The sequence below is a fragment of the Bidens hawaiensis genome, unplaced genomic scaffold, assembly GCF_021521415.1.
Source record: "Bidens hawaiensis isolate Kalapana, Puna unplaced genomic scaffold, B.hawaiensis_p1.1 tig00039486_1, whole genome shotgun sequence".
Taxonomy (NCBI): Eukaryota; Viridiplantae; Streptophyta; class Magnoliopsida; order Asterales; family Asteraceae; genus Bidens; species Bidens hawaiensis.
This window is the reverse complement of record NW_027496939.1, coordinates 58,085-85,183: the sequence shown is the minus strand read 5'-3', so window position 1 is coordinate 85,183 and position 27,099 is coordinate 58,085. Positions and strand designations below refer to the sequence as shown.

The following is a 27,099-nucleotide window of genomic DNA, read 5'->3' as shown; positions in this document are numbered from 1 at the left end:
GGAAAAAGTAGTCACTAGCATGATTTCACATACAGAAGCAAGAATTATGAAATAAAATATATGAAATTAGTAGAAAACAAAAAGGAAAAAACCATGAAAAGCAATAAAAAGTATAAGCATAAAATAATAGAAAAGGATCATTGCCAAATCAACATCTTTTCCATGCTTAATATTCCACTTATGTACTAATTATTCATATTCAATTCTCTACACATCTTTTCACACATATAAATATATATACCAACCCAATAAGTCTAAATGTATGTGTATATATATACATGCACTTACATTCAAGCAAGGAAAAGGGTGGTTTTTGAGTCATCTTCTGCTACTTGTTTTAAGAAGCTTCAACTAAAAGATGAGTTCTCCGACTAAGTCGCCGGAGAAGAAGTCGATAACTATAATATTCCGGTATGCGGATTGGTTCGACAAGTTGCTCATATTGTTGGGCACACTTGGAGCCATTGGTGATGGAATGTCTACAAATGTTTTACTACTTTTTGTTAGTAGACTTTTTAACCATTTGGGTTATGGTAGAAGTGTTCAAAAGAACCAAGACAACTTCATGGATGAAATCTCAAAGGTTAGCATGTATTTTATTCAAGAACATATTATTTGTCTTCTAAAATATGTAAAATGGTGGTGAAATCTAAAACTGATTATAATTCTCATTTTACTATTCTTGATTAAAAGTTAGTTTTCTTAGTAACTAAATATATATGGCGACGGCATATTCTGTCGCAAATGAGTTTTTTTTTTCTTTTTTTTTGTTAGGGGTGGTAATTCCTGACAAGGCTTTTGGCTGTAATATCTAACTTGTTTAATAATATGGTTGTGCTAAGATCATGTTCTGGTTGATCAGTTTAACCCGATTAATTAAAAGGGTTGTGTAGAGTTTGACTTGTTTAACCTGTTTCATTTCTATTCTTTTGTGTTTGTACAGTGTAGCTTAGCTTTTGTGTACATTGGATTAGGAGTTATGGTGATGGCTTTTATGGGTAAACTTCTATCTTTTCTTTATGTTTTATTTTGTTATATATTTTATATTTGTATACTGTATATGTACTACGATTTCCCAAATTGTATAAAGAAAGTATCTTTTGTTGGTGCATTTTGTGACCGTCGCTATGCAATTCTGACCAGCGGAACGCCACAGGCGAAGTTAGCACAACTTCGCCTTAGGCGAAGTTAGAACAACTTCGCCTTAGGCGAAGTTGTAACAACTTCTGCCTTAGGCGAAGTTGTAACAACTTCTGCCTTAGGCGAAGTTATCACAACTTCGCCTTAGGCGAAGTTAGCACAACTTCGCCTACTGAAGCCCTGGCCCGTGAATGTTTGTCTATATATAGTTGTGTCTTGTTTAGTTTTAGAGATCTAGAAATCAGTGTGTGTTTGAGCAGCTTGTTTATTGAGAGAGAGTAAGAGACTAGAGTCGTGTGAGACGACCCGAGGTAGAGCTCACCTCGGGTCAGTCGTGTTTCTGTTTTTGTTACGGTATGTAACGTGATTATTTTATATATGAATCTGCAGATTTGTTTATCCCGTTCTAGTATTTGTTTGTGTATTTGATCGTGTACGTGTTTGTGTTATTCGTCTGTACACCATAAACGAGTCTAGGAGGATTCCGCACTCCTAGACCTCGTGCGGATCTCGTATCGATCGGCGACGCCCCCGGGGGGGCCTACAAGTGGTATCAGAGCCTTAGGCTCTTACGCTATGGTTCGAGATCTGCGTTTTGGTGTTTTTGGCACGTTTCTGTGCGTTTCTGGCCGAACAGTTCTTCAGGCGAAGTTATTGTTCATCAGGCGAAGTTGCCGTCACTGTTCGTAGGGTTTCAGCGAAGATATAAGGTTAAGCGAAGTTATTCACAACTTCGCCTACCTTCTCAAGTTCGCCTATCTGTCAGGCGAAGTTATGAACAGGCGAAGTTGACTTTAGGCGAAGTTGACTTCTCGGCGAAGTTATGGCCAGGCGAAGTTATAGCCAGGCGATGTTAACTTTCGGCGAAGTTAACGAGAGCAAAAAAAAAAAAAAAAAAAAAAAAAAAAAAAGAGTATTTTGGAATTTTCCGTCTGTATGGCCAGGTGTACACGATTATTGTGAGACCGAAGATGTTGTTCCGTCAACGAGTGATCTTGTTATCTTTTGGTTTTACGTGTGAACAAATACGTGTCAACTCTGAATTTGGAGTTGAGATTGTGAATGGGTTATTGTTTGAAACTGGATAGTGACACATATTCGGGTGTTTGTGGGAAAGGAAATTGTTGTTGTTCGTGGTGGTGACCAACCGAAGAAAGTCAAATTGAACTGAAGGTTTTTCGTCATTACTGGATTGCGGTCAGAGCATATTATTTATGTTATCTTCAAGGCGTTCGAGAATTGGATCCTGAAACGTGATGCTTATTTATTAGAGTGAAGATTCTGGAACAAGTTGGATTTAACCGGGAATTAAAGTGTTTATGTTCCTGATCGTTATCCCTGGTGATTGAAGATGCTTCAGATTTTTTAATGGTCATGTGTTAGATTCTGTCAAGGTGGTTTTGTGATGAAATTGATCACTTGATGTTGAGTAGTTGAAGATTAAACCTTATCGTATGCCGACGAGTTGGTGAAGTTGTGGAGGAAGCCCAACTTCATGTGTTGGTGAAGTCAGATGGACTCACGTGATTGGTTGAGATGATCTATTGGCACGAGGATGCATGCATTACAAAGACCTCAATCGTTATAGTCGGAGAAGCTTACACTGAAGGGGAGATCTGATATGGAAGACGCTGGGTGATTGGTAGATTTGTGAAGCTACAGGACAGTTTCTGACACGGCTGGTTGACTGCAAACAGAAGATCATCAGTTAAGAGGGAGTCTGTTGGTGCATGTTTTGTAACAGATGATCTTTCGTGTTTGTTAGAATTGAGAGCAACGGTCAAAGGGGAGACTGTTGGTGCATTTTGTGACCGTCGCTATGCAATTCTGACCAGCGGAACGCCACAGGCGAAGTTAGCACAACTTCGCCTTAGGCGAAGTTAGAACAACTTCGCCAACGGCGAAGTTGTAACAACTTCTGCCTTAGGCGAAGTTATCACAACTTCGCCTTAGGCGAAGTTAGCACAACTTCGCCTACTGAAGCCCTGGCCCGTGAATGTTTGTCTATATATAGTTGTGTCTTGTTTAGTTTTAGAGATCTAGAAATCAGTGTGTGTTTGAGCAGCTTGTTTATTGAGAGAGAGTAAGAGACTAGAGTCGTGTGAGACGACCCGAGGTAGAGCTCACCTCGGGTCAGTCGTGTTTCTGTTTTTGTTACGGTATGTAACGTGATTATTTTATATATGAATCTGCAGATTTGTTTATCCCGTTCTAGTATTTGTTTGTGTATTTGATCGTGTACGTGTTTGTGTTATTCGTCTGTACACCATAAACGAGTCTAGGAGGATTCCGCACTCCTAGACCTCGTGCGGATCTCGTATCGATCGGCGACGCCCCCGGGGGGACCTACATCTTTATCTGTTTTATTAATATTATTTAATAAAATCGTGGCCCATGTCCTACAATATAAGCACACAAAACCAATAGTGAGATTTGGTTTTCGTTCTTATGGAATTGTTGTTTACAGAGGGGTATTGCTGGAGTAAAATAAGCGAACGTTCAAGTGTTGAAGATCCGATACAAGTATTTGGAGGCTATTTTGAGACAATAAGTCGGTTTTTTTGATTCACAAGAAGCAAAAACTTCGGAAATCATCAATAGTATCTCCAAAGACACCTCCCTCCTACAAGAAGTTCTTAGTGAAAAGGTAAAAAAAAATAATAATAATAATAATAATAATAATAATAAACATTCGGTTTCTTATAAACACGTTACTTTTTGTTGTATTTATCTCAAACGGGTCAAAAAATTTTTTACCGAAAACTACTCTAGTCATCTCAAAGCGTCAAATGAACCAAAAGGTCAAACGTGTTAAATCCATCCGAATTCTATTTTTAACGCATTTGTTTAAATTCGTTATAAAGACTCAAATTAGTTATTTATAAACTTTTAAAAAAAGTAAGTGTTTTCATGTCAACCTGGCCCGGCCCATTAATATAAGCATCATGCTAATGTTTTGTTTCACTATGTCATAATAGGTGCCAAAATTCTTGATGCACACATCAGTGTTCTTATCAGGACTAGCATTTTGCACATACTTCTCATGGAGAATGTCGATAGTAGCATTCCCGACGCTAATCTTTTTGATAATCCCGGGCCTAATCTATGGAAAATACCTCTTGTATTTATCAAAAAAGTCGTTCCAAGAATATAGCAAGGCGAATAGTATCGTGGAACAAGCTCTTGCTTCTATAAAAACCATCTACTCATTCACGGCTGAGAAGACGATTGTCAACAAGTACTCAACGATCTTGGACCGCACAACTGAAATGGGCTTGAAGCAAGGCATTGCTAAGGGTCTTGCAGTTGGGAGTACCGGGCTATCTTTTGCGATATGGGCTTTGATCGCTTGGTATGGTAGCCGGCTTGTTATGTATAAAGGCGAAAGTGGAGGGCGCGTTTACTCAGCAGGGCTTTCTTTCATTTTGGGTGGATTGTAAGCACCTTCACTAAAAATCTTTGTTACTAACCATTTCACTATATGGGCCGGTTCAGTTCGGTTATGGGCTAATATTGAACATATAAGTATATAACTAACCCAATGTTGCAGCTTTAAGATTTTTATAAACTATGCATGGATTCAAGCTAATTTTAATTAATAAATCAAATTATATTTCACTAAAATATTAAGAATTCTTTTTAACTTTTAGAGTACAAAAATAACTAATATGTTTATATAAATAATAAAAACAATAAAACTAAAATATCACACTTAAAAGAATATATAATAATTAATAAATCATATTATATTTCATAAAAAATATAAAGATTTTTTTAAAATTTTAAAGTATTAAATAAGCTAATATGTTTTTATAAATAATAAAAAACAATAAAAATAAAATATCATACTTAAAAGAAAGGGAAAAGATCCAATACAATAATGTCTTAACGTGCAATACGTACGCGAATCCATTTTTTCACGAATCGATCCATGAAATCACATCCAAACATCTCGGAATTGTCAATACTACATATCTAATCAATCATTGGTTCACCGAAAAAAACAGTTTTGGATGGTTAATTGATCAAATTTTCACATTTTTTCACAAAGACCGTTTTGAGCGTTTTTAGGTTTTTGCCTTTGAGCGTCTCGCGTATCTACCGTACGTTAAGGCATTAGCGTACAGTAACTGCACCCTATATAATAAATCTTTTAACTAATAACATATTATTTATAAAAAAAAATAATGATTGGTTTTAATGTCGAATCCGTTTGGATAATTCGGTTATTTATATACATATAACCATAACCGAACGATAAAAATGAATAAGTTTCTCAATAGGTTAGATTTTTTTAAATTATTGTTCAGTTATTCGATTTTCTGCTCACCCATATATTTAGTCAACACAACACAACCCGACCCGTTTGGAACATTTATCTACAGATCACTTGGTATGGCATTACCAGAACTGAACCACTTCACAGATGCATCAGTAGCAGCATCAAGAATATTCCACAGGATCGACCGAGTCCTAGAAATCGACGGTCAAGACACCAACGGGCTTATACCAGAAACAATCAATGGTTAGATAGAATTCGAAAGCATCGAGTTCGCATATCCATCAAGGCCAAACTGCATTATTCTTAAAGACTTTAACTTGAAAATAGAAGCGGGAAACACCGTTGCACTCGTGGGAGCAAGTGGGAGCGGTAAATCAACCGCCATTGCGTTAGTTCAAAGGTTTTATGATGCAGACTGCGGTGTTATAAGGGTGGATGGGTTGGATATTAAGAAACTGCAGTTGAAGTGGTTGAGATCACAAATGGGATTGGTTAGTCAAGAACACGCGTTGTTTGGGACGTCGATAAAGGAGAATATTATCTTTGGGAAGATTGATGCAACGATGGAGGAAGTAATCGCGGCTGCAACGGCTGCTAATGCTCATAACTTCATCCGCCAGCTTCCGGAGGGATACGAAACAAAGGTACACTTGTTTAAACATGAGGCATTGTCCGCTAGTAAAGAATTCGAGATCAGCTTGCTAAAAGCTTGAATGCCTGAGTTCTAGCCTAAAAATAAGCATATTTAGTAAACGAGTCTGAGCTGAAGATTCACTTATTGAGCTCGAGTTGGCTTGCGAAAATATATAATTATTAAATAACTATTATTATATATAAATTTTGTTAAGAATAACTAAATTACATATATATATATATATATTAAGGATACTGAGAGAACCCTTTGTAAGTTGAGAACTTTGAGAACCATTTTGAGCAAAAAAAAACATCTAAAAAAGATATTTAAAAACATTATAAAAAAAACAAAGATTTTAAATAAGTAAAAAAAACAAAATTCGTATATTTCATTCCGGTTTCATAAAAAAAACTTTGTATTATACATATGTGTATAATTTCATTTAATCTCCAGTTACGCTTTGTACACATATGTACATTATCATTTACCTTTAATTGTACATATGTGTATAAAAAAACATGTATGTACCATGCGTATAATTTAACTAAACCGAGACGGTTTTTTTTAATGAAACTAGGATGATAAATAAGAATCTTGATTTTTTTACTTTTTTCATTTTTGCGTTTTTTTTTATGTTTTATGATTTTTTTTAGTTTTTGGGTTTTTTTGTGGTCTAAAATGGTTCTCAAAGTTCTTAACGTCAAAATAGTTATCACATGATCTTGATCCTCTCTCTCTCTCTCTCTCTCTATATATATATATATAATATAAACGAAGACATAAAAATCCTACGTGTCGCGATGTGGTCGCTCCCCCTTTTTTTGGAGTCACCAGATTTGCTTGATTTTTAAATGGAGGCTTCTATGCATTTGACCCGAATTCATGGGTATGGGTCTTACCAAACCCAGATATTCCTTAAACGGGTTATAACATCTCATTAAATTAAAAATTATTCTCAACAAATTATTGATGTAAAAATCCTATAAAATAGGATATACTAAAAATTAATATCTTATTTATTTTAAAAGATATATATATATATATATATATATATATATTATTTAAATTAAAAAACCAATTTTAACCATAAGTATATTATTAACTTTCATAAATATTATTTATAATTAAAAAACCAATTTTATAGTAAAAGAAATAAACGGGTCTTGGATCTTATAAAAACCATATAGCTTTTAAATCGGGTTATAACATCTTATTTATTTGTGAAAAAATTTATCACCAAACCATAAGTATATTGTTAACTTTCTTACAATAAAAAAATATAAATTAAAAAAATAAATAAATATTAGAACAAATAATATAAAACAACCCCCGTAATAGGGGGGATAAAACTGGTATATATATATATATATTAGGTTATACATAAGCATTATAAATATAAACATACAAAAATTATTTAATATATAAAAACCGAATAGAGCTTGAACTTGGAAAACTACTCGCAGGTCAACCTCGAGTTTACTAACCAATTGACTCTATTATTTAATATAAATATATGGGGGAGGATCCTGTGCAAAATTTGGTTAACGTGAGTAGGAAGGAAATGATCTAGTCCATTAATGTAAGGCCCCGAACCCGGTAGCCTTACTTTAGCGTCGGATTTACTCATAAACACAGTTCTTACAAATCAGAGTTCATTAAAACTTTTGCGGAATATAAAAACTTTCATGAAACGTTACAGCAATCCAAAACTTGCCTCAATTAAACATTCTTGTCTTTCAAAATAAACGTTAATTACATTAAAACATCTTGAGTCTTTAGATGCCAGTCTCCTATTCGCCCACCATGTGCCCGCTCAAGCTAGCTGTCTCATTCTACTCACCTGCGTGCATACTAAAAGTCAGCTACGCTGAGTGAGTTCTAGTTAATCATACACTATTCAATACACATAAACTTATATTCTTTCATTCATACTTTCATACTTTCTTTTGTATTAACTTACTTTCATATCTTACGTTATAAAGAGCATTACGCCCTACATTCCTCGAGTATTATTAGGGCTCGGTACCCTCTTTCTTCGAGTATTATTAGGGCTCGGTACCCTCTTTCCTCGAATATTAGTAGGGTTCGGTTCCCTAGTTCTCGAATATTAGTAGGGTTCGATTCCCTCTTCGTTACCATACAACCATACATCATACCTCGAGTATTATTAGGGCTCGGTACCCTCTTTCCTCGAGTATTATTAGGGCTCGGTACCCTCTTTACTCGAATATTAGTAGGGTTCGGTTCCCTAGTTCTCGAATATTAATAGGGTTCGATTCCCTCTTCGTTACCATACAACCATACATCATACCTCGAGTATTATTAGGGCCCGGTACCCTCTTTCCTCGAGTATTATTAGGGCTCGGTACCCTCTTTCCTCGAATATTAGTAGGGTTCGGTTCCCTAGTTCTCGAATATTAGTAGGGTTCGATTCCCTCTTCGTTACCATACAACCATACATCATACCTCGAGTATTATTAGGGCTCGGTACCCTCCTTCCTCGAGTATTATTAGGGCTTGGTACCCTCTTTCCTCGAGTATTATTAGGGCTCGGTACCCTCTTTCCTCGAATATTAGTAGGGTTCGGTTCCCTAGTTCTCGAATATTAGTAGGGTTCGATTCTCTCTTCGTTACCATACAACCATACATCATACCTCGAGTATTATTAGGGCTCGGTACCCTTTTCGTAACCATACAACCATACAACCATCATTTCCTTCTTTTATTAATTTTATCACGTTCATACACATAAGCATACATATCATACTTACCTTATACATAGCGTTACAACCTGACAGTACATGCAATATCCGAAGATCGTTCACGTACCATCAAGCAATCATTCATACATATCACATCATTCACATAAGGCATACACTTATCTCTTAGGATAAGCGTATTAACAAACATATCGAGTATGCACACAGCCCCGAAAACATAACACATAAATGGGGCTAGAAACTCACCTGAACTCTGCTTCTTCCTTCGATAGTTGTAAATCCCTTCTTTAACTGAGCTCAGCTGACTGTATAAGTTACACGTATCAATACTCGCCTGATTTAATCTGGTGGCCTAGTATTAGCTTACTTTCACTTATCGTTTTTAATTTATTTTCTAATCAAACTTGACTTTAGGCGAAGTTAAACCTTATGCGAACTTAGCTTTAGGCGAAGTTAAACCTTAGGCGAACTTAGCTTTAGGCGAAGTTAAACCTTAGGCGAACTTAGCTTTGCAGGCGAAGTTAAACCTTAGGCGAACTTAGCTTTAGGCGAAGTTAAACCTTAGGCGAACTTAGCTTTAGGCAAAGTTAAACCTTAGGCGAACTTAGCTTTGCAGGCGAAGTTGTCATCAGGCGAACTTAGCTTTGCAGGCGAAGTTCATCAGGCGAACTTAGCTTTGCAGCGAAGTTGTCATCAGGCGAACTTAGCTTTGCAGGCGAAGTTCATCAGGCGAACTTAGCTTGCAGGCGAAGTTGTCCAGCTGCAGGTACTGTTCGTCCTTAAATCCCTTAATCGTCTTCGTTTCTTAACCAAATAACTCGATTTAGGTATCCACGGAATCGTCTGACCAGCGCCTACAAACCCCAACCATCAAATCGACCTAACATCGATGTTTAAAGGGTGCGATTTAGGCATATAGGTTACAGGTTCTTTTATCAATCGATTAACCCATCAAATCATATCCATTTTCAGTAAGTTTAGCTTTGTTGGATTCGTTTTTACCATACAAACACAGATCTATCATTTCTATACTAATCCAAACCTAAACGAACAAGTTCTCGATATAAACGTACCGTAAATGAGTCGAACTACGAACACGAGCTGGTCTTGTTGCTTTGGTTCGTCACGACGATCTAGCACCAACGAGCTCGGGTCCTCGCCTTTGGATCTTGGTTCGGGTTGTGTGTGTTTTGGAGTGTGTAGAGATTAGGATGGATAAATGGATGGAATGGAAAGGATTGGGGTTTAAGGGGGTATTTATACTCCCTTAAGCCCATGGACCGAAGGCCCATATTTCCTTTTGGTCCATATCTAATCCCATCTAATTATCCTACTATGTCTTCATATTTTGCTATTATTATTATCGTTCCACTAACTCGTTTATTTCACCCGACAAAATAATATAATAAATATTACTTTAGAAATTTCGGGATGTTACAATTAATTAGTGATGATCTACGGTTATGAAGGAAGGAATGGCATTAATGTAAATAACTTCCTTAATTATAGACATTAAAGGGTAAGATTGGGATTTCCAACATTAAAACGTGCATATTTTCTCCAAAACTGATGGTCCCCCCTTTCTCGCTACTTCTACAGCAACATTTTTATAACAGCAAAATCATGCCAACATTATTATAACAGCAAACAGCATACCAACTTTGTGTTGCCAGCAAAAGTATAACAACATTATTATAACAAATATATAACAGCAAGCATAACAACAAAAATATATTTATTTATTTATTTATTTATTTTTTGGAGAACAATTAACAAATCTGGAATGTGCGTAAAAAAGATATTTTGCAATTCCTTAATTAACTGTTAATTGGATATGATATTGGGGAATAATAAATTTGCATATCCAATTCCTTAATTAACTGCTAATTGGTTATACAAAATCGTGTGGAATATTTCATGGGGAATGTACGATAATGCCCCTAACCCTAATTTGGAATTAAGCAATTCTATTGGTTCTCACACTACTCATGTTAACAAAATTTTGTATTTGATCCCAAATCATGAATATATAATTACTAAATTTTATATAAATTATATTAAGAATAATTAAAATATATATATTAGGTTATATATAAGCATTATAAATATAAACATACGTAAATATTTATTAAATGATAAACGAGCATAGCTTGAACTTGAAAAACTACTCACGGGTCAACCTCGAGTTTATTAACCAATTCCTCATGACTCATTTTGACCCGAAACAATAACCGGTCTTACCGCCACTATTAACGAGTTTTTTGATTTTGAAGGTTGGCGAGCGAGGAGCGCTTTTATCAGGCGGACAAAAACAACGAATCGCTATCGCTCGTGCGATCATCAAGAACCCCGTGATCCTTCTACTAGACGAAACCACAAGCGCACTCGACTCAGAATCCGAAAAGCTTGTTCAAACCGCACTTGACCAAGCATCAATGGGAAGAACAACAATGGTTGTTGCACATAAACTCGCCACAGTACGAAATGCAGATGTCATTGCAGTTATGAGTGAAGGCAGTGTAATCGAACAAGGCTCGCATAACGACTAGATAGTTAGTAACACGGGTCATTATGCTCGGTTAGTTAAACTTCAAAGACAGTTTAGTTCATTTAAAGAACCCGAAAATAATACACCGTTGGCGATAAGAAGCGGTGCTTCAAGGCTAAGCACTTCTAAGTCGAGCCCGGCTTTGTTCGACTCTCCAATGATAGGTAACGAGTTGGAGTCGTTATCATCTCCGAACCACCCCCCACCGTCGTTTTCTCGGCTGCTTTTGCTAAACTTGCCAGAATGGCGGCAAGGGGTGGTCGGCAGCCTCGCTGCAGCCACATTTGGGGCAGTGCAGCCGGTTTACGCATTGACAATAGGAGGAATGATATCGGCTTTCTTTCTATCGAATCGTGATGAAATGAACGCGCGAATCAGAAACTATTCGATAATATTTTGTTCGCTTGCGGTGATATCGATTTTGGTTAATCTTATACAACATTATAATTTTGCATACATGGGTGAACAATTAACAAAAAGGATAAGACTAAAAATGCTTGAAAAAATATTAACTTTCGAACCGGCTTGGTTCGACGACGAACAAAACGCAAGTGGCGCGTTGTGTTCAAGGCTAAGTAACGAGGCGTCGATGGTGAAGTCACTTGTGGCGGACCGGATGTCGTTACTAATCCAAACGGGGTCCGGTGTGTTAATAGCTATGGCTATGGGATTAGTGGTAGCATGGAAGCTAGCACTAGTTATGATCGCGGTCCAACCGTTAACGATTCTATGTTTCTACGCGAGAAAAGTATTGTTGTCGACGATGTCGGCTAACTTTATCAAGTACCAAAACCAAAGCACGCAGATTGCAGTCGAGGCTGTTTATAACCATAGAATCGTGACGTCGTTTGGGAGTTTAGGCATTGTTTTGCAAATATTTGATAAGGCTCAAGATGGGCCGAGACGAGAGGCGAGAAAAAAGGCGTTGTTAGCTGGGATCGGGGTCGGGTTGGCGCAATGGCTAACTTTTATTTGTTGGGCTTTGGATTTTTGGTATGGTGGGAAGTTAGTTGATGCAAATGAGATATCTGCAGGGGATGTGTTCAAGACTTTCTTTATATTAATAAGTACTGGTAAAGTTATAGATGATGCTGGAAGTATGACTTCGGATATTGCGAAAGGGTCTACGGCTGTTGCGTCGGTTTTCTCCGTTTTCGATCGACAGTCGCTAATCTTGAGCAATGTTCATGTAAGTAACATGTAAAATATCAAATCTAACACGAAAATTGTGGGTTTTGGTTTGGTATAAATGAGCCCGGGAACCTGTTTAGCTAAACGGGCCGGGTTCTGGTCGACTGGATGGGTTGACCCGTTTAACCAATTTATTTATTATTATTATATTATGTAATAAATTAAATTGGTTGGGTATATTATTCCAAATTGTAAAACTAAAAAGAAAATTAACATAATATTAAATTTGCATTTTTGTTGTAAAATGTAAATTTTAAGTATTAATATGTGAAAAGGATAAAAAGAAAAAACTTTTGAGTCAAATGGGCCATGCTCGAGTCAACCCGCAAATATGCGGGTCATGTTTGGGTTCACGTGTCTTTCACACTATCAGGTTACATAACATATTTTCTTGTTCGTGTCCGTTCATTAAGAAAATGAATATGTACATGTTCGTTCGTTAAGAATCTAAATAGATAGTTTCTGAACATAAACGAACATAAATAAACAAATATAAATGAACACCATTCGAAGTCTAAAACATCTTTAATTATTTTTAAACATTATAAAATTACATAGTTAAATGGATTAAACGAACATAATCATACGGTCTTAAACAAACGGGTACAAATAAATGAACATATATGAACGAACATAAACGAACATTATGTATTCATGTTCATTCGCTCGCTTAATTAAATAAACAAAATATTTTGTTCATGGTCGTTCGTTTATTTAATTAGAGTCCTACTTTTATGAAACATTTTATCGAACACCTAACGTGCAACATTTACAGGACAGACCCGACTCCACCGGATCAAAGCTCCAAAAACTAATCGGCGGTATCGAAATCAAGAAAGTCAATTTCTCCTACCCGGGCCGACCCGAAACCCCAATCCTCCGTGAATTTTGTCTAGAAGTGAAGCCCGGAACCAGCATTGGACTTGCCGGTAAAAGCAGGTGCGGTAAGTCGACCGTAATTGCATTGATCCAACGATTCTACGATGCGGATCGAGGCACGGTTAAGGTTGATCGAGTCGACATTCGAATGCTGAACATAGAATGGTACCGAAAGCACATGGCACTTGTTACCCAAGAGCCCGTGTTGTACTCGGGTACCATTCGGGATAATATTATGTTTGGAAAGATGGATGCTTCGGAAAATGAGTTGGTTGAGGCTGCGAAAGCGGCAAATGCGCATACGTTCATCTCGTAGGTACACTGTTAAATCTTTTGCGGGTTGCTCGAGATCGGCTCAAAAAGCTCGAACTTAAAAATAAGTGAAAATAAGCTTGTTTTATAAATGAGCTTGAGCCTGAACTTCAGTAATCAAACTCGAGTTGAGTTTAAACGAGCTCAAGCGTAAAAATAAGCTTGTTTTATAAACGAGCTCGAGCCTAAACTTCACTTATCGCTCAATCCGAGGTTAAGCGGGCTCGAGCGTTAAAATAAGCTTGTTTTATAAATGAGCTCGAGCCCGAGCTTCACTTATCAAGCTCGAGCAGGCTCGTGAGGCTAAACGATCCTGTTGTTTATATAATACTAGTTTGAGGCCCGTGTACTACACGGGTAGTTCATGAAAATACAATGTTTAATAAATAATCAGGATACAAGAAACAATAAACCCGTTAAACACTATTAATACAGTTGTTGTACAATAGTCTTTAAAACAAATTTAAAGTAAAAGATAATTATAAATATCAAATGTTTGAAAAAAAATTGAAAGTAAATATTAAATTAACAAATTTGGAGCAAAAATTTTAAGCATTATAACTATTATTTTACTATTATAAATTTGTTAAAAAGGGTGAGGTTTAATGTATGAGTGACAAGTGGCAAAACTTGTAGACTTTTATTAGAGAGTATAGATTATGATAAAAAAGAAAAAAACTAAATAACACATATATTATATTATATGTAAAAACTAAATAATACTATTCGTGAGCAGAGCTCGAACTTTAGAAATAGAGCTCGAAACGAGACGAGCTCTCTGTAAGTAAAACAAGTTGAGCTACAGCCTAGTCGAGCTCGGGCTCGACTCGTGTACGTCCTGTAGGTCCCAAAACGACCACTCGAACGGATTTTGCACTTGATATGCATTTTGAGACGGGTGCGGTAAATCAAACGATCGAACAAAAATATAAAGATAATAAGTATAGTGAACGACTCCATAATCGGTAAAAGATTAATAACATTAAACTAGAACCGACCCACCCAAGGTGAGCTCCCCTTGGGTGGTGATTTACATCATACAACTCACATAAAAGACTACAAGTGATTCTATATATAGCCTAATACATATTCTAGAAGATCTCCTCCCGTTAGAAGCTAAATGCGCGTTCCCAAAGCTCTCGTTTCGTGTCCGGTTTTCTTGTCGGCTTTAATTATTTTCTTAACCATAATATAATTAACGGTTTCGTAATTTGATATCGCAAACCACAATTTTTGGCCTTACACGTCCCTACATAAAAGGTTTTAAAAAATAAGTAATAAGTAAATTTAGAATTAAAAGTTTTAATATATTAAGAAGATAAATAATGTTTTGGGCTCATGTCAACACGAGAATGCATATTTCTTGTTTGGGTTCATGTGTGTGACGTGACATGATTTTCGAATTGGTATAAATGTTTCGGGTTCATGTCAAATCAATTTTCATTATATTTGTCACTATCATTTGTAGGTCACTTAAAGATGGACGATACCGAATGTGGTGAAAGAGGTGTTCAACTATCAGGAGGGCAAAAACAAAGGATTTCGATCGCTAGAGCAATTATTCGAGACCCGACAATATTACTATTGGACGAGGCTACAAGTGCGCTAGATGTCCAATCAGAGCATGTTGTTGAAGAGGCATTGGACAAGATAATGGTCGGAAGGACAACAGTCGTGGTGGCACATAGACTAAACACAATTCGAAACCTTGATTCAATTGCATTTTTTTCGGAAGGAAAGGTTGTCGAGCAAGGGACTTATAATCAACTCAAGAACAAGGAAGGCGCGTTCTTCCAACTAGCTAATATTCAAAAAGCATGAGTATGATCTTTATTATATATGTAAATTTTTAGTAACGAGTGTCGTGAGAACAAAATATATGTGCTTATAATCGGGCGACAGTCAGGTGCGTAGTGCGGTTTTATGTCCATAACTAAGATGCAATGTATGACTAGAAGCTAGGGCCTTTAAGCTTAACTATCTTTAAGTTGAACTCTAGCATTTGTTTTGTGAATGTGTGCATCTTTTATTTTTAGTATTTTATCGGACACTTGGTTGTTTAAAAATATAAAGATATATATTGTAAGTATAAGTTTGCAAGTTAACTCTTGACCACAAATAAAAGTACAAAGAAGTTAAAAATGGTACAACTGATTAAACTGAGTTGAATAGTTTACCTTGTAATTTCATATAAATGCAACTTTGATTCAAAAAATAACCCAAAATTATATGATTACATTATAAAATATAAATCCAAAAGTTAATTCACAATAAAAATAATAAAAAAACACTCGATTTTCAAAAAAAGATTACTCGTTTCAAAGTTAATCACTAGGTTAAAAATACTTTTTAGAAAATGCGGGCCTCAAAATATCAAAATTCTTTTGGACTTAAAACCGGTTTAAACCGGTATTAAAAAAAACTGCCAGTTCGATGTTCTAGAAAACCGTCCAAAATGTAGGACACAAAATACCAGCCTAATATGTGAAACCCGATATTACCGATTAAACCAGCCGGTACGAACCGGTTATCAGACACTGCTTGGGGAGCCGACAAAATCAGCCAACATGGATATAAGCTATTGGGCTGGAATTACACTTGTGAGTTGTGATGGTTGTTTGGAATAAACAAATGCTTAATTGGGCCTGGTTATAGTTTTTAGTTTCTTTGATCTTGAAAAGTCATGTCATGCTCAATTGCTCATTGTTTTACTTATATTTTACTTTCTTCGTCCCATTATAAGTGTCCACATTTCCTTTTTCTATTTATCCCATTAATTACAAGTGTCTACTTTCAAAATTTATTAGCTATTTTCCAAGTTTACCCTTAAACACACAGAACTAACATTAATAAACAATATTGATGGACCCACTTTTCAAGGGTATTATTGTCATTTGGTAAGACCAAAAAATCATTCAATCTACCTTAAACTTTGTGTTTTAAAACCTGAACACTTATAATGGGACGGAGGGAGTATTAATTAATTTGTAGTCTTAAATTAATCCAACGACGAAACTACCTGGGTTCGAGGCGTTTCATGTTCTCAAACATCAATGTTTTCAATGGTCACATAAGATTGTGAGAGAAAAGACACGTACTTGACATCGAAGATGAACTCTAGGTCACCAAATTCATTTTTAATGGTAATAAAACTAATTGGTTAAACATATATTGGCCAAAATTTTCTGCTTGGTGTAGTTTCTAATTATATTTTTAAATTGGAGTATAGATGTCATACTATCATGATTTTGAAAACTAAAGCCCATAAAGTATATCTCCAATAAAGAAAACAAGATTAAGTGGGAGAGACTATATATTAGTCAACACCATATATAGCTATTGATTGACACTGTAAAAGATCTTAGGGTCAAGTCTCATCTGCGATAAAATAAGTGTTTGAGGTTGAGTCATGGAGTTTTCTCATCTACGATGTGTTTCCTCTTAGAAGTTAAACAGAGATGATTGTAGGTCCCAAAACGACCACACGAACGGTTTTGCTCTTGACACGGTTTTCGAGACAGGTGCTGTAAATCAAATGACCGGACATAGATAATAAAGATAAGATATGAACGATCTCGTTGTCGGTTAAAAGATTGATAACATTAAACAAAGAACCGACCCACCCAAGGTGAGCTCCCCTTGGGTGAATGACTTACACCATGGAAAACACACACAAACAAAGACAATAAACAACATATTTATAGCCTAACAACATTCTAGAAGCTTTCCCGTTGAATCTAAACGCGCGTCTTGAAGCTCTCGTTTCGTGTCCGGTTTTTCTCGTCGACTTTAATTATTAACGTGACCATAAAATATATAACGAGTTTCGTAATTTGGTATCGCAAGTCATAAATATTAGCCTTACAATGATCGGGTATTCAGGTGAATTAGTAGTCTGTTAGTAATCTAAATAGCCGTTAGAAAAATAAAGCTATTGGATGACACAACCATTAATCTATATTGAGTGGATTGTGACATCACCATTTAATCAAGAATAGCAAGGTGGTTGATTATCTTCTTGCCAACTTTCCTGGACCCTCACTATTTTCTTTCTCTTTGTTCTATGCATGTGATTTATCATCATAATTATTGAGGCATAATTTCTTCAAGGTTTTAGTCCAAGATAAAAAAAAACATCCTATGAGAGGTATGATTATGAATTTATGATATAGAGATACAAATTAAGAGATGTGTGAGAGGAAATCATAGAACTTAAATTAATTTTGAGGGCCATACTTTTTTTTTCTCACTTTTCCCTCACCTCGGGTTCACTATCCGATTTGAAGGTGTTACCCACCCGATCACCCTTATTGAAAAATAAATAAGAAATATTATATCGAAAATATGAATATAGAGGCTTCAATGTAATTATCTATTGTACACATATATGTGTGTATATATATAACTTCTTTTTTAATTAATAAAAACTTAACAACCATAAACTAGATGTTACAAAAATGGTTACATTATCTAAAAGGATAGCTCATCTTTAAGAGGTTATTAGCATTTCAACTTTTCCAATCAGTTTTCCTAAGTTGCTAATTGTAGTTATATATAAGGCATGGTTCCAACTCTGATATGGACAAGGTAACAGAGTTTTGCACTTTCTTTTAGTTTTATGTAATATCCAAAAAACGAGATTTTATTTTATTTTTTTTTTGGCATGGCAGCAAAGTATATTAGAAGAAGGCGCAAGCGGCTGTAGCGGGTGGTTGGAAAATTGTTTCAAGTCTTGCAACTTCTTAATAAAGGAGTTGCAAGTTAAGGGAACATTAATTTCATGCCACGAGATTTTTAAACAAGGAAATTCAATGACAGAGCAAGCGTGAGCCAAAGAGAAGACTATGGCTATGGCTACGAGTAAGGAGAGGGGATATCTAGCTTCAATCATTATCTTTATATTTAATAAATAAGTAAATTTGGTGCCACGAGTCACAATTCTATAACGACAACATAATCTTTATACCTATTAAATAAGTAACTGCTTGTTGTGTCCCACGCCATAATTTTATGAGTACAATAATTTTTTCCAGCTTTTCTTAAAGTCTTTTTCCTAATTCATAGTAATTTGGTCGGATTGTGTTGGATTGCATTATGAGCAATAATTTCATCATGACAAAAAAGGGACAAAGAAAAGCAAATGTAAACGATTGATTTCAATAATTGAAAAGATATTTTGGGATTCAACATTTGACAACCATTTTATTTTATCTCGTAACTTTTTTTTAACAACTTTTAACAACCATTATATTTTAAGGAAAATCCTAAAAATAGTCAATTTTTAAATATCATTTTTCAACTTGAGCCATGATTTTGAAAAAAATACTTGAAATAGTCATTATCATGTCGGTTCCGACGTAAACAAGACAAACGGATTAACTCAGCCTATTATAAGTCGCCATGTGTACAAATGTTCCGTTGTACATGACTATACAACGTAAAAAATCCCCCGACGTAAAAAGTGAGGAACCGACGTAAAATTAAACCGTCGAGTCTGACGGTTTAATACCGACGGATCTGACGAATTAATCTTCCATTGTTTTTCTCTTAATTGAACTAATGGGTTCGTCACTTTCTTGGGTGGATTCTTCAACAACAAATGTGATTCGTGAAAAACAAACACTATGGTTGTGTTTCCGAAAACTTAAGCGAGACGAAGAAAATTTCATCGGACGGCGAAAATCTTCATGTTTCGTCGGAAGACCAAGCATCATAATATGGGGCGATCGAGATTTTAGAGGCCCATTTAATCCGTCAGATTCAACGGAAAAATGACTATTTTGGGTATTTTTTTCAAATTCATGACTAAAGTTAAAAAATAATGGTAAATTAAAAAATGGCTATTTTTAAGATTTTCCAATTATTTTATCCTGTAACTTTTTTAGCAACTTTTAACAACCATTTAATAGTCTTAACTTATAAAAGATCCAACAAATCTTAATCTATATAACTATATATACATACACATGCAAAAATATTCAAACAAAGCAAAGGGTAGTTTAGTTTCATATATCTACATCTTCTTCTACTTGTTTTAAGAAGCCTTAACTAAAGGATGAGTTCTTCTACAAAGTCCCCGGAGAAGAGGAAGTTGATAACGATAATATTCCGGTATGCGGATTGGTACGACAAATTGCTCATATTATTGGGCACAGTTGGAGCCATTGGAGATGGAATGTCTACAAGTGTTATCTTACTTTTTATTATTCGTGTTTTTAATCATTTGGGTTATGGCAAAACTGCTCAAAACCAAGATAACTTCATGAGAGAAATCGAAAAGGTTAGATATATAAGCTAGCATACATTTTATTACAATTTCCATATGTAGCCATGTAGAGATGGCTTATTACGTCGAAAGCTATTATTTTCGTTAAGGATATGGTAATTCCTGACATTGCCTAAAACACTATATAAAAATAATCAGGTTTTGGTTGTCGTATCTAATGTGGTTGTGGTTGTGCTCAAGATGACATGTTTAATCCCGTTAATTAAACATGCCGTGTACAAATGACAAATTTAACCGGTTTCATTTATTTTCTTTGTGTGTTTGTAGTGTAGCTTGGCTTTTATGTACATTGGATTAGGAGTTTTGGTGATGGCTTTTTTGGGTAAACTTCTCTCTTTACTTTCTATTTTAACTTCACAAAAATCTGATAACGAGATATGTTTTTCGTTCTTTATGGTAATCATCGTTCACAGAAGGGTATTGCTGGAGTAAAGTTAGCGAACGACAAGTTTTGAAGATCCGATATAAGTATTTGGAGGCTATTTTGAGACAAGAAGTCGGTTTTTTTGATTCACAAGAAGCAACAACTTCAGAAATCATCAATAGCATTTCCAAAGACACCTCCCTCCTACAAGAAGTCCTTAGTGATAAGGTAATAACATGGGGTCCCTTATAAACAAGTTGCTTTGTGTCGTATATATCTCAAACGGGTTAAATAAAACGATGAGCTAATAAAGATTGTTATGTTCATCGCATACAAGATAGATTATGTTAATCTCAAATGGCTGGATCATAGAGGCCGAGAGATAAAGGGCGAGCATCAAACGGGTTGAACACATGAAACATGTTAAAGTCGTCCAAAGTCTATTTTTAATGTATTTGTTTTTAATTTGTTATAGTTAAAGACTCAGATTAGTTATTTTAATTTTTTCCAAAAGTAAGTGTTTTCGGGTTAATCCTGTCCAGTCGACATGTTTTTAACCCAAACTTGTCTTGATCCGTTACCTGTTTTACCATTGCCTCTGATGGCGCTAACACCTGTTACCACTAGTTGTCGTAACAAAAAGTAAACCAGGTTAAACTCGTTTTAGTACTTTGTCTTCTAAAACAAGTAACTTCAATCCAATCTCATTTTTATCGAAACTTGTTTTGACCTGAACTCATTATTACCTGGAAAATCTAGAAAACAGAGATTTTCAAGCGGGATAAAAAGAGGGTGTTTTCAAGGTTTTATTTGCTTACTGAATTCGAGATATGTTAGCTGTAGTGCTTATTTGCCGAATAATGATTGGCTAGTTTGCAATGACCGAGGTTTCTTAGGGACCGGGGTGGCCAGCCCCCCTGTTTTTTTACGTAATAGTGTAAATTTATCCATTTTTTGTTCGAAAATTTTTATACGTAGTATAAATTTATCCTTTTTCGACCGAAACTTTTTATAGATGGTGTAAAATTTAGCCGTTTTTGACCGAAATTTTTATACGTGGTGTAAAATTTAGCCATCTTCGGCCGAACATTTGAGGCCCCCCCCCCCTGTCTTAGTCCAAGCTTTGCCACTGCTAGTTTGGACATGTCTATTTTTCCAAATGCTAAACGTCAAGGAGTATTTTAGTAAAAATGATGGGACAAAATGTTTATTTTGATGATTTCCCCTTATCATACTGATGTTTTGTTTGGCTATGTTGGGTAGGTGCCGGTGTTCTTGATGCACACATCAATGTTCTTATCAGGAATAGCATTTTGCGCATACTCCTCATGGAGACTTGCACTAGTCGCTTTCCCGACACTAATATTATTGATAATCCCAGACCTAATCTACGGAAAATACCTCTTATATTTATCAAAAAAGTCGTTTCAAGAATATAGCAAGGCGAATAGTATCGTGGAACAAGCCTTTGCTTCTATAAAAACCGTGTATTCATTCGCTGCTGAGAAGACGATTGTCAATAAGTACTCAACGATCTTGGACCGCACAACTGAAATGGGATTGAAGCAAGGCCTTGCAAAAGGTCTTGCAGTTGGTAGTACGGGGCTTTCTTTTGCGATATGGGCTTTGATGGCTTGGTATGGGAGCCGGCTAGTAATGTATAAAGGCGAAAGTGGAGGGCGAGTTTATGTAGCCGGGCTTTCTTTCATGTTGGGTGGATTGTAAGCACTCTCCTTCACTAAAACTCTTTGTTACTAATCAGAGCCGGCTATGAGGCAGGGCCGGGTGGTCGATGGACCCCAGCCTGACACCCCAATAGTCCCGAATTTATATACATATTTTTAAAATTGATATGTATTCTTAATGTTCAAAAACACAATTACTCAGCTACTTTAAGGCCCAAATTTTTTTTCGCCTTCAGCACAAAAATTTTTCACGATTCTTGGAGATGGCCCTGTTATGGGTTCGAATACCGGCAAAATCCGAACCCATAACTAATATTTCAGTTTTTAGATTTTTATAGTCGTTCAGTTTCGGTTGCTAGATAAAAAGGTTTGCTTTGAACATATAATGGATTGATCCTAAATATAACTTATTAGTTAATCAATATATCTTCAACTCAAATAATATTATATATCCAGATCACTTGGGACAGCACTACCAGAACTAAAACACTTCACAGATGCATCAGTAGCAGCATCAAGAATATTTCACAGGATCGACCGAATCCCAGAAATCGACGGTCATGACAACAATGGGCTTATTCCCGAAAATATTAACGGTCACATCGAATTCAAAAACATTGGGTTCACATATCCTTCAAGGCCAAACAACATTATTCTCAAAGATTTTAACCTGAAAATAGAAGCGGGAAGTACCGTTGCACTAGTTGGTGCAAGCGGGAGTGGCAAATCAACCGTCATTGCTTTACTACAAAGGTTTTATGATGCGGATCATGGTGTAATTACGGTTGATGGGTTGGATATTAAGAAACTGCGGTTGAAATGGTTGAGATCACAGATGAGTTTGGTTAGCCAAGAACACGCGTTGTTTGGAACATCGATTAAGGAAAATATTATGTTTGGAAAGATCGATGCAACCATGGATGAAATAACCGCGGCTGCCATGGCTGCTAATGCTCATAACTTCATCTGCCAGCTTCCTGAGGGATACGAAACAAAGGTACACGAAAAGAACTCTCAGTCTAGATTTAGTTTATTGGCACTAAACTCATTTTGATCCTTGACATTGACATGTAAACGAGCTAAGCCCCTTATGAGCTACTCGATATCTGCTTGCTAAAAGGTGAAAGCTCAAACCAAGCCAAGCTTAAAAGAGCTCAAGCCTAAAAAGACGTGCTTGTTAAATACACGAGGCTGCACATGAGCTTCACTTGTCAAGCTTAAGCTGGCTTGCGAGCTTAAACGAGTTTGTTATTTATATAATTTGTAGTTAGCACATTACACATATATCTGTAAGATAATAATTGTTATATATAAATAAGATTTAACATTACTTTATATTATTTAACATATAAAAATATGCATATATATATATATAAAAATAATTATAAATAGTACGTATTAAATAATAAATAATAGACAAGCCGAGCTCGAGCCTAGGCAAACTCAGGCTTAGCTTGTTTATACCCAACATAATCGCTACATTTTAGTAACGAGTTTATTGATTTTGAAGGTTGGAGAAAGAGGAGGTCTTTTATCAGGTGGACAAAAACAACGTATCGCTATTGCTCGTGCGATCATCAAGAACCCGGTGATCCTTCTTTTAGATGAAGCTACAAGTGCACTTGATTCGGAATCTGAAAAGCTAGTTCAAACCGCTCTTGATCAAGCTTCAATGGGAAGAACAATGATAGTTGTTGCACATAAACTCGCCACGATACAAAATGCAGACATGATTGCTGTTATGAATGACGGTAGTATAATCGAACAAGGTTCACATAACGATTTGATTAATAGCAACACGGGTCATTATGCTCGGTTAGTCAAGCTTCAAAGGCAATGTAGTTCGTTTAACGAACATCAGAATAGTAATAGTAATAGTAATAGTAATAGCCCGATGGTGTTGAGAGCTAGTGCTTCAAGATTAAGCACTACAAAATCGAGCCCAGCCTTGTTTGGTTCACCAAAGATTTGTCACGATTCAAACTCGTTATCTAAACCGAACCTATTACCCCCACCCTCATTTTCCCGTCTCCTTTTGTTAAACTCTCCAGAGTGGCGGCAAGGTGTGGTCGGTAGCCTTGCTGCCGCTGCGTTTGGGGCAGTGAACCCGTTTTACGCTTTGACAATCGGTGGGATGATTTCAGCTTTTTTCCTAACGGATCACGACGAGGTGAAGGCACGAATTAGAACTTGTTCAATTATATTTTGCTCGCTTTCGGTCATCTCAATTCTTGTTAATCTTTTACAACATTATAACTTTGCTTACATGGGTGAACAATTAACAAAAAGGGTAAGATTAAAATTACTTGAGAAAATCCTAACATTTGAACCGGCTTGGTTCGACGATGAACAAAATGGTAGTGGCGCATTGTGTTCTAGGTTAAGTCATGAGGCTACAATGGTTAAGTCACTTGTGGCAGACAGGATGTCGTTACTAATCCAAACGAGCTCAGGTGTCTTGGTCGCGATGGTTATAGGTCTACTCGTGGCTTGGAAGCTTGCACTTGTGATGCTCGCGGTCCAGCCTCTTACCATTCTTTGTTTTTATGCAAGAAAAGTATTGTTGTCGACGATGTCGTCTAACTTTATCAAGTATCAAAATCAAAGTACTCAAATTGCCGTTGAGGCGGTTTATAATCATAGAATCGTGACATCGTTTGGGAGTTTAGGGATTATTCTTCAGATGTTTGATAAGGCTCAGGATGGTCCTCAACGAGAGGCGAGAAAGAAGGCATGGTTAGCGGGAATAGGGATCGGTTTGGCTCAAGGGTTAACTTCTATGTGTTGGGCTTTGGATTTTTGGTATGGTGGGAAACTGGTTAATGATGGGGAGATATCATCTGGGGATGTTTTCAAGACTTTCTTTGTATTGATAAGTACTGGAAAAGTTATAGCTGATGCCGGAAGTATGACTTCGGATATAGCTAAAGGGTCGACAGCCGTTGCTTCGGTTTTCTCCATCTTTGATCGCCAATCGTTAATCTCGAGCAATGTTCATGTAAGTAACCAGTAAATCTTTCTTGAGTTTTTATGCTTTTAATGTTTACATCTTCATTATTAGTTTATCACACATTTACAGGACGGAAACGAATTCGGTGGATCAAAGTTGGAGAAACTAAGTGGTGGAATAGAGATAGTAAAGGTTGATTTCGCATACCCAACTAGACCGGACACCCCAATCTTACGAGAATTTTGTCTTGAGGTAAAGCCAGGGTCGAGTATTGGATTGGTTGGAAAGAGCGGGTGTGGGAAGTCCACAGTGATTGCGTTGATTCAAAGATTCTACGATCCAGATAGAGGCGCAGTGAAGGTTGATCGAGTTGACATACGAATGTTGGACATAGAATGGTATAGAAAACATATGGCACTCGTTAGCCAAGAGCCTGTGTTGTATTCGGGTACCATTCGAGATAATATTATGTTTGGAAAGATGGATGCTTCGGAAAATGAGTTGATCGAGGCTGCTAAAGCAGCAAATGCTCATACTTTCATCTCGTAAGTATAATATCTTCATTTCGTTTTCTGTTCTTTTCTATCCACTTCTTTCTTTCGTAAGAAAAAAAAACACAAAAAGAAACAAAGAACTCGAGAACATAATTGTATGTTAAACTAGACTTAGGAACACAATGTTAAAGTTAGCAAAAATATCTTCTTTTTTTAGTGACATGGAGGTAAAAATGGTCAAATGGCAATGATACGTGTATAGGACAAGTTTCGGTAATCCTCGTCTTATACCCAGTTGTAAAACCATATCACATAGATGACCTAAAACCTATCAAGTAGTATTGGGCATACACACGGGTTTGCTAATATCGTTTTAAATGGGCCAGTTTAGCTAGATGGAGTTTTGGTCGTAACCACAAACACGTTTCGCTAAAATGGTTTGTTTTGTGTCAAACTTGTTGTGTTCGCAGGTTAACCTGTTTATCACATTTGCTTTTAATTTTTTAGAAAAGTGCTTTATATATAATAATAACTTAAAAATTCTTGCCTACTTCTATCCAAAATTTATAACTTTATAAAAAAATTGGCAGATAGTTAATTAAGTTCCTCAAAAATAATAAAAATAATATGTGATTTTTAGAATTTTAAAGCATTTATATGTAAAAAAAAAAAACTAAATATAATTTTTTCATATTAAAGGAGAAATGTTAGTGTCAACCCATGAATACATGTGTCGCCATTCATGTTGATGTGACACTTTAGGTTCATGTTGGGTCTGACCTGCCAACAAGCGAACACGGCCCATTTAGTAGTGTTATGAATGGCGATCATCGTTATTTTCTATCATTTGTAGATCACTTAAAGATGGATACGACACCGAGTGTGGTGAAAGAGGTGTTCAACTCTCCGGAGGGCAAAAACAAAGGATTTCGGTTGCTAGAGCAATAATACGAGACCCAATAATATTACTATTGGACGAGGCAACAAGTGCGCTAGATGTCCAGTCGGAGCATGTTGTTCAAGAGGCATTGGATAAGATTATGGTTGGAAGGACAACTATTGTGGTGGCGCATAGGCTAAACACAATTCGGAACCTTGATTCAATTGCATTTGTTTCAGGAGGAAAAGTTGTGGAGCAAGGAACTTATGATCAACTCAAGAACATGCAAGGCGCATTCTTCGAATTAGCTAATATTCAGAAAGCATAAGAATTATCTTGATTACATTATGTAAATTTTTAGTAAAGAGTGTAGTGAGATAACCGGAGATATGTGCTTGTAATAAGGGCACACGTTAGCATGTAGTGCGGTTTTATGTCGTTGAAGAAGATCTAGATGTATGCCTAGATGCCATGGATTTGAAGCTTAATTATATTTAAGTGGAATTCTAGTGTTTGTCTAATGAATGTTTAGATCAGTTCTTTTTGAAACACTTTTATCTTACACCTTGTGTTTAAAATATGTATTGAATAGTTTTATTCAGTTGGTCTTCGATGTTGCTAACTTCCATGAGTACAATTTTGCAAGACAACCTACACAAAAATACAAAAACACAAAATTATGATAAAGAATGAGTTTCATGATTGAATAATTACAATTCATTCATATATACATA

The 27,099-nt window shown here is 36.0% G+C and overlaps 1 protein-coding gene and 1 pseudogene across 2 annotated transcripts; both read left to right on the top strand.

The window, feature by feature from the left end:
- The first annotated feature begins 273 nt into the window (after positions 1 to 273).
- On the top strand, positions 274 to 15,744 carry LOC143591235 (putative ABC transporter B family member 8; annotated as a pseudogene). The gene is made up of 8 exons (XR_013145619.1): positions 274 to 583; positions 944 to 998; positions 3,608 to 3,787; positions 4,119 to 4,576; positions 5,526 to 6,066; positions 11,050 to 12,513; positions 13,291 to 13,706; positions 15,175 to 15,744. The product of XR_013145619.1 is annotated as a putative ABC transporter B family member 8 (transcript).
- Positions 15,745 to 19,711: 3,967 nt separating this feature from the next.
- LOC143591234 (putative ABC transporter B family member 8) lies at positions 19,712 to 26,709 on the top strand. Its single transcript, XM_077071500.1, has 8 exons — positions 19,712 to 19,986; positions 20,260 to 20,314; positions 20,406 to 20,584; positions 21,620 to 22,077; positions 22,498 to 23,038; positions 23,552 to 25,039; positions 25,121 to 25,536; positions 26,339 to 26,709. Exons 1-8 carry the CDS (start codon positions 19,762 to 19,764, stop codon positions 26,691 to 26,693), a joined length of 3,717 nt encoding a protein of 1,238 aa, XP_076927615.1. The 5' UTR covers positions 19,712 to 19,761; the 3' UTR covers positions 26,694 to 26,709.
- The last annotated feature ends 390 nt before the right edge of the window (positions 26,710 to 27,099 follow it).